The sequence below is a fragment of the Coregonus lavaretus genome (genome assembly GCF_964263955.1).
Source record: "Coregonus lavaretus genome assembly, chromosome: 21".
NCBI lineage: Eukaryota > Metazoa > Chordata > Actinopteri > Salmoniformes > Salmonidae > Coregonus > Coregonus lavaretus.
The window spans coordinates 3,891,714-3,906,401 of NC_140008.1; the positions used below are offsets into that span (position 1 = coordinate 3,891,714).

Sequence of the window (14,688 nt, forward strand, 5' to 3'; positions counted from 1 at the left end):
CCAAGGTGTTCACTAGCTAGCTAGCTTGAAAACTGGCTGATAAACACCAGTTACTAAACATTTGAATTCAAAATTCATAGCTGTGAAAGTAATTTGTTGAACATTTTAAAAATAATGTGGTGAATAATACTTACAGCAGTAGAGGCTGCTGAGGGGAGGACGGCTCATAATAATGGCTGGAACGGAGCCAGTGGAATGGCATCAAACACATGGAAACCATTTGTTTGATGCATTTGATACCATTCTACTCATTACGCTCCAGCCATTACCATGAGCCCGTCCTCCCCAAATAAAGGTGCCAACAACCTCCTGTGACTTACATTTCACTAAGTTATTCCTTATTCTTCTGGAAAATGTTCTCCCAAGCAGGGACTTCTGTCCCTCCAGTAATTTCGGGGGGGTTTTTCCCCGCTGCTCCGCAAGGTGTTATGGGCCAGCCTCCCCGGCAAAGGATACATGGATCTTTCTATAAACTAGGGTACCAGGGAGCATTTCTCGTAGTGAACAACTGTTTGGAGCTGTTACCTGGTCATTAATAATAATTGAATACATTAAGATATAAAAGGGGGGGAACATACAGTAGATAGATTCAATATAATTCATGAGATGAATCAAAACCTGTTTTCTCATACTTGGAGACTTCACAGTCTTGGCAAAAAACAAACTCCAGTGTAGATTTGGCCTTGTGTTTTACGTTATTGTCCTGCAGAAAGGTGAATTAGTCTCCCAGTGTCTGTTGGAAAGCAGACTGAACCAGGTTTTCCTCCAGGATTTTGCCTGTGGTTAGCTCTATTCCGTTAACTTTTATCCTAAAAAACTCCCTAGTCCTTGCCGGTGACAAGCATACCCATAACATGATGTAGCCACCACCATGCTTGAAAATATGAAGAGTAGTACTCAGTGATGTGTTGTGTTGGATTTGCCCCAAACATTACGCTTTGAATTCAGGAGATAAAGTTCATTTCTTTGCCACATTTTTTGCAGTTTTACTTTAGTGCGTTATTGCAAACAGGATGCATGTTTTGGAATATTTTGGAATTGGTAAAAGGGAGCATGATGTGTTGACATAATTGTAATCCAAACCCAACTTTCATTTAGATACACTCAGGTTCAAAACTCTGTTTTAGACGAAACTGACTTTATGACCAAAATTATCCTATTTACACTTTGTAGTCAATTTTGACACTAAAATAAATGTTTCTGACTCATATCGATGCCACATCGGCCATTTTCAAGATAAATATCTGAATCATATCGATGCCACATCAGCCGTTTTCAAAATAAATGTTTCTGATTTATATCGATGCCACATTGACCGTTTTCAAAATAAAATGTTTCTCACTCATATCGATGCCACATCGGCCCGTTTTCAAAATAAATATGTCTTGACTCATATCGATGCCACGTCGGCCGGTTTCAAAGGGATTAGAGACAGTCATTCTTTAAAGAACAGTAAACCTCTAGGTCAGTGGTTCTCAACCTTTTTTTAGTTACTGTACCCCAAATCACATGTTGCTCTGCCCAGAGTACCACTTCATATGCATTTTACCAGTAGGCCTCATGGTCTCATGAGTCTACTGAAGAAACAGGGGTACTAGTACCCCCCATCTTAACAACCAGAGCGTCTACGGTAACAGCGATGAAATACAGTAGATTACTGTAATTCTACAGTAAAAATATAGGTAGTGATGACCCAGCTCCAACCTGACTCTTGTTACAGGTTTAAAGTTTTTCCATTTATGGTGGAGGTTGGACTTTAGCACGTATAGCTCGTTAGCACGTAGGGCGCGCCGATTTGGCGTCAACCTCGTTAGTCATTATGTGTTACACCTGTGCTGGTTGCCGTCTCCTTAGTGGGAAGGTGTTTGACCTGTGCTGGCCCAGGTGCTATTTAAGAGTGGCTGGCCCAGTGCTCCAGTTGTCTTGAGAGATGTGAAGGGTCAACGCCTTTATTTGGCGCGTTCTATTTGAGTTTTAGAAAAACGTTATTTTTGTCTGATCTTCCCTGTTTTTGTATTGCTCCACCATTTTGGTGTACTTCCTGTCTTCAAGTTTGGTGTGGGTTTTTATTTTTGTTTATTTAGTGGGCGCTCATGATAAGTATCTTTTAGGTTTCAGTTGTATTTCGTTTTGGTTGTTGCCAATGACTCTTTGTTAGTTCCTCCTTCTGTTTGAGTGGCATTATTTGGTGTTCTTGCTGGGGAACGTAACAAAAAATGGGGGCTCGTCCGGGATCTTGTTTCCCATGAGTATGGTAGTCGCTCTAATCACCTACTCTGAAGCTCTGCTGTGCCCAGATATTTGAGTGTTCAAAATACACTTGTGGTAGAGTTTCCTGTCACTGACATCCACCCTGAGGGGTTATAAGATTGGGAGAATCATTTTGAAAGTTCCATATGCACAGGCTAATTATCACACAGGCTAATTATCACACAGGCTAATTATCACACAGGCTAATAAAATAAAGCCAGGGACTTTAAGTTGGAAACATTTGTGGAAAAACTCTACATGGGAGATGCTAGATAAATGTGACCGACCGGCTCGATTTGGTCTTACGTAGCGACATTTTTAAAATTGAGTTTTTTATGTTGGATAAAAGTAGAGACTCAGAGCTAGAAAATGGTATATTGTATATCATACACTACAGTTGAGGAACAATGGGTAAAGTAATTCTGCTTTGCAAGTTGATAAACTTGTAACCCCACTTTTGAGAAAATGGCCCTTGAATGTTTTGGTACACCTACTGGAAAGCTCTTCTTTGTCAGCACCCATTCAGAATCTTTCACACCTTTTTAAGCCTTAGCCCCACCCATCTCTTTAAGGATTCAGATGTGAGACCATGTGCTAAACAATGAGTACGGTAGTGTACTAAACAACCAACGATTTCAAGACTAAAGGCTGGTTTGTCTGTATACAGTTGTCACAGTGGCATCGTGAACATTCTATTGTCGTCCCGGCATCAAACTTCTCGTTATGAAAAAGTATAAACACAAAAACGACAGGATGCATGACATCAGAAGCCTGGGGGTCCAAAATAGCATAACTGGTGTATTTTAACACCAATAAACCCATCCGTTTAAAAATAAATTTGGTATATGTCAATCTAGCAAACCAGGAGACTAAAAGCAACTTTCTAAACAATGTTTTGGTTTGTTTCTAGCTTGTTAGCTAGCTAATGTTAAGTTAGCTGGCTAGCCAGTTCAAATAAGGACCATATCATATAGCTGACAACGTCTTAACTTTAGTTAATTTGTATTCATTATTACAGGAAAATAAACTCACAACAAGATCATTATTTACAAGTTAATGGCAAGCTAATTACAGAAAATAGCTTACCGTTGTGAGCTAGCTAGCTAACATTAGGCTATAACTAGCAATGCAAATGGCTCTGAGATACGAATAATATTACTACACAGATCATACACATAACGTTAGCTAGCTAGTCAGCCAGCCAGCTAACGTTAGCTAGCTAACAGTACGCTTTAACTTACAATGAAAACACATTTCTTACAAAATTAGAAATGTATAATATCTGAAAATGTTGCTAGCTAGACTATCTTACCCGTATACATGGATGAAAATGTATGCACTCACTAACTGTAAGTCGCTCTGGATAAGAGCGTCTGCTAAATGACTAAAATGTAATGAACGCTTCTCCCTCTCTGTCACGGATGCCATGGTTGCCCTTAGTTTGAAGATGTAATCCGGAGACAGGTGTTTTATACAACAGCCTTCTGTGTGTTCTCTTTTAGACTCCGTCTGCATATTTGCAATCAAATTCCAGAATTTTCTCCATCTCCTTAGCTATCATACTTTGCTTCCACCTGGGCATTCCACTGATTTCAAAACTCGATCCTCCAGAGAGTGGAGAGCCTTAGAAAACACTTTTGCAGTTCTACTATGTGATATCTTTCAAATAAGCCACGTTAGAAAGCCCATCCATTATCTCAGCCAATCATGGCTAGCGGAAGGTTCCTGTCTTTGTCCGTGGCTAAACCAATTAGGCTCTTAATTTAACAATTTTATTCGTATTTACAGATGGCATACACGTTTGTTATTAATGCACATGAAAGTTCACATGTTCCAGAAGACAAAAATTGCATTTTTGATAAAATAAAATAAATTACATTCAAATGCCTCTTCTGTGAAGTAGTGATGCGCGACATACAGTATGCCTAGTTTCCTGAACCTAGTCTGGCAGCACGTTCTTGTTCCTGTTCTAGTTGTTTGGCTGCACGTTCTTGTTCCTGTTCTAGTCTGGCTGCACGTTCTTGTTCCTGTTCTAGTCTGGCTGCACGTTCTTGTTCCTGTTCTAGTCTGGCTGCACGTTCTTGTTCCTGTTCTAGTCTGGCTGCACGTTCTTGTTCCTGTTCTAGTTGTTTGGCTGCACGTTCTTGTTCCTGTTCTAGTCTGGCTGCACGTTCTTGTTCCTGTTCTAGTCTGGCTGCACGTTCTTGTTCCTGTTCTAGTTGTTTGGCTGCACGTTCTTGTTCCTGTTCTAGTTGTTTGGCTGCACGTTCTTGTTCCTGTTCTAGTTGTTTGGCTGCACATTCTTGTTCCTGTTCTAGTTGTTTGGCTGCACGTTCTTGTTCCTGTTCTAGTTGTTTGGCTGCACGTTCTTGTTCCTGTTCTAGTTGTTTGGCTGCACGTTCTTGTTCCTGTTCTAGTTGTTTGGCTGCACGCCTCATCTTTGTTTCCCCTTGTGCTCGAGCTCTAATGTCTGTTGTTCCCATTTTTGCCTTTAGTTCTACCTCCGGCACGTCTACAGGACTCACCCTACTTCCCCTAGGGACCCTTTTCATCATCCTCCCTCTCTGGAAGGATTTTATCCTCCACCAGAGCAGTTCCGATCAACTCTTTTGACTACTGCTTTTCGATCTCCAGATGCCACCTTGATTCGCCTTTTGTACATTTGTGACACAGAACAGGAACAAGAACAACGTGTGCATGCCATTTGATTGAAAGAGATGGAGCTGGAAGCGTGACAAAAGGAAGATAGATCTGGAAGTACTCCAAATCCAGTCAGGCCATCCTACACACTCAACAGAGTTTGATCTTGGTCGGAAAAGCCAGCTTGTACCGCCTTTCAACGAAAAGGAAGTGGGTGTATATTTTATTCTGCTTGAGCGGATTGCCATATCTCTAAAATGGCTGCGAGATATTTGGTCACTGCTCCTCCAAAAGTGTTCTTGTGGGGAAAAGCTCAGAAAGTGTTTGCCGCTTTATCTCTTAACCAGAGTTCAGATTATGACACTGTTAAAGCTGCTATCCTTCGGGCTTACGAGTTGGTCCCAGAGGCATTCAGACAACAGTTCCCTAAATTACGAAAAGCAGAATCACAAAGCCATGTTGAGTTCATAAGGGACTAAGAATGTAGTTTTGATCGGTGGTGTGGTTCTCAAGAGGTCAAGGACCTTGAGGATATAAAGACACTCATACTTCTCGAGCAGTTCAAGAATTGCCTTCACAAAAGGGTTGCAACCTACATTTATGAGCACAAGGATCTCACTCTTGAGAGAGCTGCAGTTCTTGCAGATGAGTTTGTGTTGACACATAAAACTACCTTCACAAACTAAGCACCCAGTAGTTATCCTTACGTAAAAAACAATCCAGAGAAGTGAACTACTACGAGGTTTCCAGTCTTTTTCTACAGTGCCCAAAGATAAAGATCGGCAATAAACTAGTTTTTCGTATCCACCAGTTTGTCATTACAGCCGTGAGAAAAGACACATTGTCTCTCAGTGTCCTACGTTGAAACAGAAACATGACAGAGAAAAAAAAGCTGTTTCTTCTTGTGGGAGCACTCCAGCCCATTAAGTCCCTGGTTGAGACTGGTGTATCTCCTAAACAAGATTTTGGATCAGATGTGTATGAACCCATGGACCGCTGAAGGAAGAGAGTGTCCCTACAGTTGACACGTTGATGTCTAGGAAGCAGCTGATTGCTGAACAAAGTAAAGATGTTTCCCTCTTTTTGCTGAGACACGTCCAGAGGAGTATGATGAAGGTGTTCCAAATGAGGAAATTGCATTTTTGCGCCACTCCTGGGCAAGACGATTGGTCCAGTGTATCTCAAATTGACGTTCCAGTTACACTTGGACTAGAGATACTGAGGTTGGCTCACGATGGTAGTATGGCAGGCCATCTTGGGGTCAACAAGACGTATGACCGGTTGGCTCACGATGGTAGTATGGCAGGCCATCTTGGGGTCAACAACACGTATATGACCGTATCTTGCATAACTTCTACTGGTCTGGTCTGAAACCGGATGTTGTGGCTTACTGTAAATCCTGTCACGTTTGCCAGCGGATGGGTACCCCGAATCAAGCTGTGCCGGTTGCACCTTTATTTGTACCACCGTATTGGGTCATTGTCCTGTTGAAAAACGAATGATAGTCCCACTAAGCGAAACCAGATGGGATGGCGTATCGCTGCAGAATGCTGTGGTAGCCATGCTGGTTAAGTGTGCCTTGAGTTCTAAATCAATCACCGACAGTGTCACCAGCAAAGCACCCCCAAACCATCACACCACAACCACCATGCTTGACCTTTGGTATGACCTTCTTACTGTGGAATGCAGAGTTTGGTCCCAATTGAGATGTTGTGGCAGGACTTGAAACGAGCAATTCATGCTTGAAAACCCACACGTCACTGAGTTAAAGCAGTTCTGCATGGAAGAGTGGGCCAAAATTCCTCCACAGCGACGTGAGAGACTGATCAACAACTACAGGAAGCATTTGGTTGGAGTCATTGCAGCTAAAGGTGGCACAAACAGTTATTGAGTGTAAGGGGGCAATTACTTTTTCACACAGGGGAATTGGATGTTGCATAACTTTGTTTATGAAATATGTAATTGTTGTGTTATTTGTTCACTTATGTTCCCTTTATCTAATATTAGGTTTTGGTTGAAGATCTGATAACATTCAGTATCACAAATATGCAAAAGTAGAGAAAATTAGAAAGGGGGCAAATACATTTTCATAGCACTGTATATGAAAATGTTACCAACTACATAGGTCAGGATAAAAACTAACATAAAAAAAAAAAAAATGTGTCATTTAGCAGACGCTCTTATCCAGAGCGACTTACAGTAAGTGAGTGCATACATTTATTTTTTCATACTGGCCCCCCGTGGGAATCGAACCCACAACCCTGGCGTTGCAAGTGCCATGCTCTACCAACTGAGCTACACAGGGTCCAGGTCCTTAACAGCACAGGTCCTTTAATATTTGGTATGAAAACCAGTGCGTTTTTTTTTTTAACCTTTATTTAACTAGGCAAGTCAGTTAAGAAGTGGTCCTCTGTAGCTCAGCTGGTAGAGCACGGCGCTTGTAACGCCAAGGTAGTGGGTTCGATCCCCGGGACCACCCATTCACAATAAAAATTATGCACGCATGACTGTAAGTTGCTTTGGATAAAAGCGTCTGCTAAATGGCATATTATTATTATTAAGAACAAATTCTTATTTACAATGACGGCCTACCAAAAGGCAAAAGGCCTCCTGCGGGGACAGGGGCTGGGATAAAAAAATATAGGACAAAACACACATCACGACGAGAGACACCCCAACACTACATAAAGAGAGACCTAAGACAACAACATAGCATGGCAGCAACACATGACAACACAGCATGGTAACATAGCAACACCACATGACAACAACATGGTAGCAACACAACATGGCAGCAGCACAACATGGTAGCAGCACAAAACATGGTACAAAAATGTTTTGGGCACAGACAACAGCACAAAGGCAAGAAGGTAGACACAACAATACATCACGCGAAGCAGCCACAACTGTCAGTAAGAGTGTCCATGATTGAGTCTTTGAATGAAGAGATGGAGATAAAACTGTCCAGTTTGAGTGCTTTTTGCAGCTCGTTCCAGTCGCTAGCTGCAGCGATGTAGCTGAAATGGAACTTCCGACTTTCTTGCCCAGCAACGGTTTTCCTACTTTAGGGATGTGCATATCATACTCGCTTGCTTCACAGTCTTACCTGTGTGTGTGTGTGTGTGTGTGTGTGTGTGTGTGTGTGTGTGTGTGTGTGTGTGTGTGTGTAAGGTGTGCGCACAGGTGTGTGTAAAGTCTTACCTGTGTATCAACGTCCAGTAGACGTACAGCCTTGTCGCTGACCTGAAGCAGCATCTCCTGGGTCCAGATTTTGTCTTTAGAGTCCAGCAGGCCCAGTTTCTTAATGGCATCGTCCACTGTAGCGATGGACTCTGTCTTGTCCATCATGAAGGTGGACAGGTGCTGGGGGGAGAGAGAGAGAGGGTTAGACAACAAAGAGGAAGACTGCCGGCTGCTGTTGAAGAAGAAGTAGTTTATCAGTTATCAGAACTTAGGCAACATGCGTCTTCCTGGGCCTCAGTTTCCTAAACATAGAGACAGATAGAGGACTCTTTATATCATTATAGCCATTATAGCGTGATAGGCATGAGTACTCAAGTACTCGAACAGATGTCAAATCTCGATCTTTAACCAGAGGTCTTTTTTTTCAAATATTGTAAAACTATTTGGTGGAATGTGCTTTGTGGCTGCCCGAACAGGGAAGTGACATTTTGCCTTGAATTGCACGCTCCTTCAAATCTTGAGACATCTGTGGCATTGTGTTGTGTGACAAAAATGCACATTTTTAGAGTGGCCTTTAATTGTCCCCAACACAAGGTGCACCTGTGTAATGACCTTGCTGTTTAATCAGCTTCTTGATATGCCACACCTGTCAGGTGGATGGATTATCTTGCTAAGGAGAAATGCTCACCAACACGGATGTAAACAAATTTGTGCAACATTTTAGATAAATAAGCTTTTTGTGGGTATGGAACACTTCTGGGATATTTTAGTTCAGCTCATGAAACACGGGACCAACACTTCACATGTTGCGTTTATATTTTTGTTCAGTGTATATTGAAGAGGGTGGGGCTCAAGCAGCATCCCTGTCTCACCCCACATCCCTCAGGAAATAAATGTGTGTTTATTGTCAATTTGAACTGCACACTTGTTGTTTGTGTACATTGATTTTATAACGTCATATGTTTTTACCCCAACACTGCTTTCCATCAATTTGTATAGCAGACCCATATTCCAAATTAAGACAAAAGCTTTTTTGTAATCAAGAAGACTTTCTTCTGTTTTGGTTTGTTTGTATGTCGATAATTGTGTGCGTGGTCTGTCGTACTGTATTTTGGTGAGAAGATTTGCAGATTTGATATTTGTTTTTACTGAGGAAATGTTGGAGACTGCTGTTGATACTGCAGATTATTTTTCAGAGATGCAGATTCCATGGTAATAATTGGAGTCAAATTTTTCTCCACTTTTGTGGATTGGGATGATCAGTCCTTGGTTCTAAATTTTGGGGAAGATGCCACAGCTGAGGATGATGTTAAAGAGTTTAAGTATAGCCAATTGGAATTTGTGGTCTGTATATTTTATCATTTCATTGAGGATACCGTCAACACCACAGGCCTTTTTGGGTTGGAGGGTTTGTATTTTGTCCTGTAGTTCATTCAATATAATTGGAGAAGTGGTTTATCCATACATCTCTATTTTGGATCGGTACCGTAGCGCTTCGTTTTGTGTGTTAAGCCATAAGCCCCCTCCAACGTTGTTTTTAGAGAATTTGTCAGTACGTCCAACCGGCCTCACAACCACAGACCACGTACGTGTATGGCGTTGTGTGGGTGAGCGGTTTGCTGATGTCAACGTTGTGAACAGAGTGCCCCATGGTGGCAATGGGGTTATGGTATGGGTTGGCATAACCTACGGACAACGAACATAATTGCATTTTAGCGATGGCAATTTGAATGTACAGAGATACCACGACAAGAGCCCATTGTTGTGCCATTCATCCGCTCCCACCACCTCATGTTTCAGCATGATAATGCCGGGCCCCATGTTTCAAAGAACTATACACAATTGCTGGAAGCTGAAAATGTCCCAGTTATTCCATGGCCTGCATACTCACCAGACATGTCACGCATTGCGCATGTTAGGGATGCTCTAGTTCAACGTGTACGACAGCGTGTTTTAGTTCCCGCGAATATCCAGCAACTTCGCACAGCCATTGAAGAGGAGTGGGACAACATTCCACAGGCCACAATCAACAGCCTGATCAACTCTATGCGAAGGAGATGTGTCGTGCTGCATGAGGCAAATGGTGGTCACACCAGATACTGACTGGTTTTCTGATCCACACCCCTACCTTTAAGGTCTGGGGAGTTTCCTGGCCATGGACCCAAAATGTTGATGTTTTGTTCCCCGAGCCACTTAGTTATCACTTTTTCCTTATGGCAAGGTGCTCCATCATGCTGGAAAAGGCATTGGTCGTCACCAAACTGTTCTTGGATGGTTGGGAGAAGTTGCTCTCGGAGGATGTGCTGGTACCATTCTTTATTCATGGCTGTGTTCTTAGGCAAAAATGTGAGTGAGCCCACTCCCTTGGCTGAGAAGCAACCCCACACATGAATGGACTCAGAATGCTTTACTGTTGGCACGACACAGGACTGATGGTAGCGCTTACCTTGTCTTCTCCAGACAAGGTGTTTTCCAGATGCCCCAAACAATCGGAAGGGGATTCATCAGAGAAAATGACTTTACACCAGTCCTCAGCAGTCCAATCCCTACACCTTTTGCAGAATATCAGTCTGTCCCTGATGTTATTCCTAGAGAGAAGTTGCTTCTTTGCTGCTCTTCTTGACACCAGGCCATCCTCCAAAAGTCTTGCCTGCTGCCATTCCTCAGCAAGCAAAGCGGCAGCTCTAGCCTTTAGCTCGGTGCGGATGTTGCCTGTAATCCATGGCTTCTGGTTGGGGTATGTACGCACGTCACTGTGGGGACGACATCATCGATGCACTTATTGATAAAGCCGGTGATGGAGGTGGTCTACTCCTCAATGCCATTGGATGAATCCCGGAACATATTCCAGTCTGTGATAGCAAAACAGTCCTGTAGCATAGCATCCACGTCATCTGACCACTTCCGTATTGAGCGAGTCACTAGTACTTCCTGCTTTCATTTTTTGCTTGTAAGCAGGAATCAGGAGGATAGAATTATGGTCAGATTTGCCAAATGGAGGGCGAGGGAGAGCTTTGTATTAGTCTCTCTGTGTGGAATAAAGGTGGTCTAGAGGTTTTCCCCCTCTGGTTGCACATGTGACAGAAATTAGGTAAAACTGATTTAAGTTTGCCTGCATTAAAGTCCCCGGCCACTAGGAGCGCCGCTTCTGGATGAGCATTTTCTTGTTTGCTTATGGCCTTATACAGCTTGTTGAGTGCGATCATAGTGCCAGCATCGGTTTGTGGTGGTAAATAGACGGCTACGAAAAATATAGATGAAAAAGCTCCTGGTAGATTTTATTTCACCTTTTATTTAACCAGGTAAGAAGCCAGTTGAGAACAAGTTCTCATTTACAACTGCGACCTGGCCAAGCTAAAGCAAAGCAGTGCGGTAAAATCAACAACAACACAGAGTTACATATGGGATAGTGTGGTCTATAGCTTATCATGAGGTACTCTACCTCAGGCGAGCAATATCTCGAGACTTCTTTTAATATTAGACATCGGGCACCAGCTGTTATTGACAAATAGACACAACCCCGCCCCTCGTCTTACCAGACGTAGCTGCTCTGTCCTGCCGATGCACAGAAAACACAGCCAGCTCTATATTATCCGTGTCGTCGTTCAGCCACGACTCGGTGAAACATAAGATATTACAGTTTTTAATGTCCTGTTGGTAGGATAGTCTCGAACGGAGATCATCCAGTTTATTTTCCACGTTGGCTAATAGAACGGATGGTAGAGGCGGGTTACCCACTCACCGACAAATTCTCCCAAGGCACCCCGATCTCCGACTCCCCTGTATTTCCGTCTTTTCTTCATGCGAATTACGGGGATTTGGGCTTGGAATCGGAGAAGCAGTATATCCTTCGCATCGGACTCACTAAAGAAAAAATCCTCATCCAGTTTGAGATGAGTAATCGCTGTTCTGATAACCAGAAGCTCTTTTCGGTAATAAGAGATGGTAGCAGCAACATGATGTATTAAATAAGTTACAAACAATGCAAAAAATAATAATAAAAATAGCACAGTTGGTTAGGAGCCCGTAAAACGGCAGCCATCCCCGCCGGCGCCATACTCGTTACATTTCAAATGACAAATTGTCTAATTCACACACTTATCAAGAGAACATCCCTGGTCATCCCTACTGATGATCTGGCGGACTCACTAAACACACATGCTTTATTTGTAAATTATGTCTGAGTGTTGGAGCATGCCCCTAGCTATCCGTAAATTTAAAAAACAAGAAAATGGTGCCGTCTGGTTTGCTTAATATAAAGAATTTGAAATTATTTATACATGTACTTTTGATACTTAAGTATATTTAAAACCAAATACTTTTAGACTTTTACTCAAGTAGGATTTTAATGGGTGATTTTTACTTTTACTTGAGACCTTTTCTATTAAGGTATCTTTACTTTTTCCACCGCTGATCTCAGGGACTGTCAGTACTTGAACCATAGCTCCATCTATTCATTTGAGAGTGGTTACACTTCCTTAGCCTCATCCCTAAACTTGAAAGCAAACCAAGAGGCGGGGCTGACGTGAAAATTTAAGACTGTGCCTTTAAATTCCCTCTCTGACTCACCTCACATACTCTGCCCACGTTAGATAAATGTTGCGGTCGGTCGTGAGGTAATCAACTGGACTGATTGCTTTATTACAACCCCTGGGCCTTTAAATGGCATACCATCAAATATTAACCCATGTATGTGCCAACCAACCTTTGTGTTTTAGGGAGGGGGAGGCATACACACTATAGTTCATTTAAGTACAAAATGCTGCAAACTAGTAATACTATCATCAATCAACATGGAGTCAGAGCAGATTTGAGCTTCTAGGTTCTTTTCACATGCCCCATACGAGATGAAAGCCCGACAGACACTAGTAAAAAAGACATCATCATGATTATCTCAATTAAAAATAGACATGGTAGAACAGAGAGGAACAAAAAAAGTCTTACCTCCACATGGTACTGAGACGTCTCCTGCATGATAACATTGGAGTTGGAGTATTTCTTCCGTTGCTCTGTGAAGTAAAGTAAAAACAGATCAGGTCTACTAACAACAACCAAAACACACCCACTGTCGTATCCACGGTTACAGTGTATCCAGAGCAGAAAGGTTATATCCACAGTGACTGTAAGAAGCCTGCCCTGGGTATTCACTGACCTCGGGTCCACATGTTCTGTTGCACTGAGCCCAGGTCTACACTTTACAGGTGGCAGAGGAGACGGAGATACGATATGGAGGGACAGAGAGGAAAGGAAAGCTAGCGGAGTAGAGAGAGTGAGTGAGTGAGTGAGAGAGAGAGAGAGAGAGAGAGAGAGAGAGAGAGAGAGAGAGAGAGAGAGGGAGAGAGAGAGAGAGAGAGACAGAGGAGATTGAGAGAGAGAGAGAGAGAGAGAGAGAGAGAGAGAGAGAGAGAGAGAGAGAGAGAGAGAGAGAGAGAGAGAGAGAGAGGGGCGGGTAAATCTAGTGGAGCTGCCAGCAATAAGAAGGTGAAAGGACAATAATATAAGGTGTGCGCATGCAAAGGGCACACACACATAGGGGAAAACACACACCCTACACTACCTCTCACCCCTCTGCTTTAACCGCATTGTAAAGGTGAATATCTTATTGCATGTAAAGTCAAATAACATCTCAACTTCCCTCCACGTCCCAAATGGCACCCTATTCCCAACAGTGCACTCATTTTGACCAGAGTTCTATGGGCACTGTATAGGGAATAGGGTGCCATTTGGGACAAATCCTACAGTGCATTCGGAAAGTATTCAGACTTTTTCCACATTTTGTTATGTTACAGCCTTATTAATCTACACACAATGCCCCATAATGACAAAGCAAAAACAGGTTTAGATATTTTTGCAAATGTATTACAAATAAAAAACGGAAATATTGCATTTACATAAGTATTCAGACCCTTTACTCAGTACTTTGTTGAAGCACCTTTTGGCAGCGATTACAGCCTTGAGTCTTCTTGGGTATGACGCTACAAGCTTGACACACCTGTATTTGGGGAGTTTCTCCCATTCTTCTCTGCAGATCCTCTCAAGCTCTGTCAGGTTGGATGGGGAGCGTCGCTGCACAGCTATTTTCAGATCTCTCCAGAGATGTTCGATCGGGTTCAAGTCCGGGCTCTGGCAGGGCCACTCAAGGACATTCAGAGGCTTGTCCCGAAGCCACTCCTGCGTTGTCTTGGCTGTGTGCTTAGGGTCATTGTCCTGTTGGAAGGTGAACCTTCACGCCAGTCTGAGGTCCTGAGCACTCTGGAGCAGGTTTTCATCAAGGATCTCTCTGTACTTTGCTCCATTCATCTTTCCCTCGATCGTGACTAGTCAGTCCCTATCGCTGAAAAACATCCCCACAGCATGATGCTGCCACCACCATGTTTCACAGTAGGGATGGTGCCAGGTTTCCTCCAGACGTGACGCTTGGCATTCAGGCCAAAGAGTTCAATCTTGGTTTCATCAGACCAGAGAATCTTGTTTCTCATGGTCTGAGAGTCCTTTAGGTGCCTTTTGGCAAACTCCAAGCGGGCTGTCATGTGCCTTTTACTGAGGAGTAGCTTCCGTCTGGCCACTCTACCATAAAGGCCTGATTGGTGGAGTGCTGCAGAGATGGTTTTACTT

The 14,688-nt window shown here is 42.9% G+C and overlaps 1 protein-coding gene across 4 annotated transcripts in view; it reads right to left on the bottom strand.

The window, feature by feature from the left end:
• LOC311148929 (epidermal growth factor receptor kinase substrate 8-like protein 2) overlaps positions 1–14,688 on the bottom strand; it is a 115,634-nt gene that overhangs the window by 37,131 nt on the left and 63,815 nt on the right. For 3 of the 4 annotated variants that reach the window (XM_084185960.1, XM_084185959.1, XM_084185958.1), the window contains 2 exons: positions 13,018–13,082; positions 8,092–8,253 (listed from right to left, as the gene is read on the bottom strand). In XM_084185960.1, the coding sequence (XP_084042086.1) occupies positions 8,092–8,253; positions 13,018–13,082 (227 nt within the window). Of the gene's footprint in view, positions 1–8,091; positions 8,254–13,017; positions 13,083–13,225; positions 13,355–14,688 lie in introns of those variants that run through there. The other variant, XM_084185961.1, reaches the window with a different exon arrangement.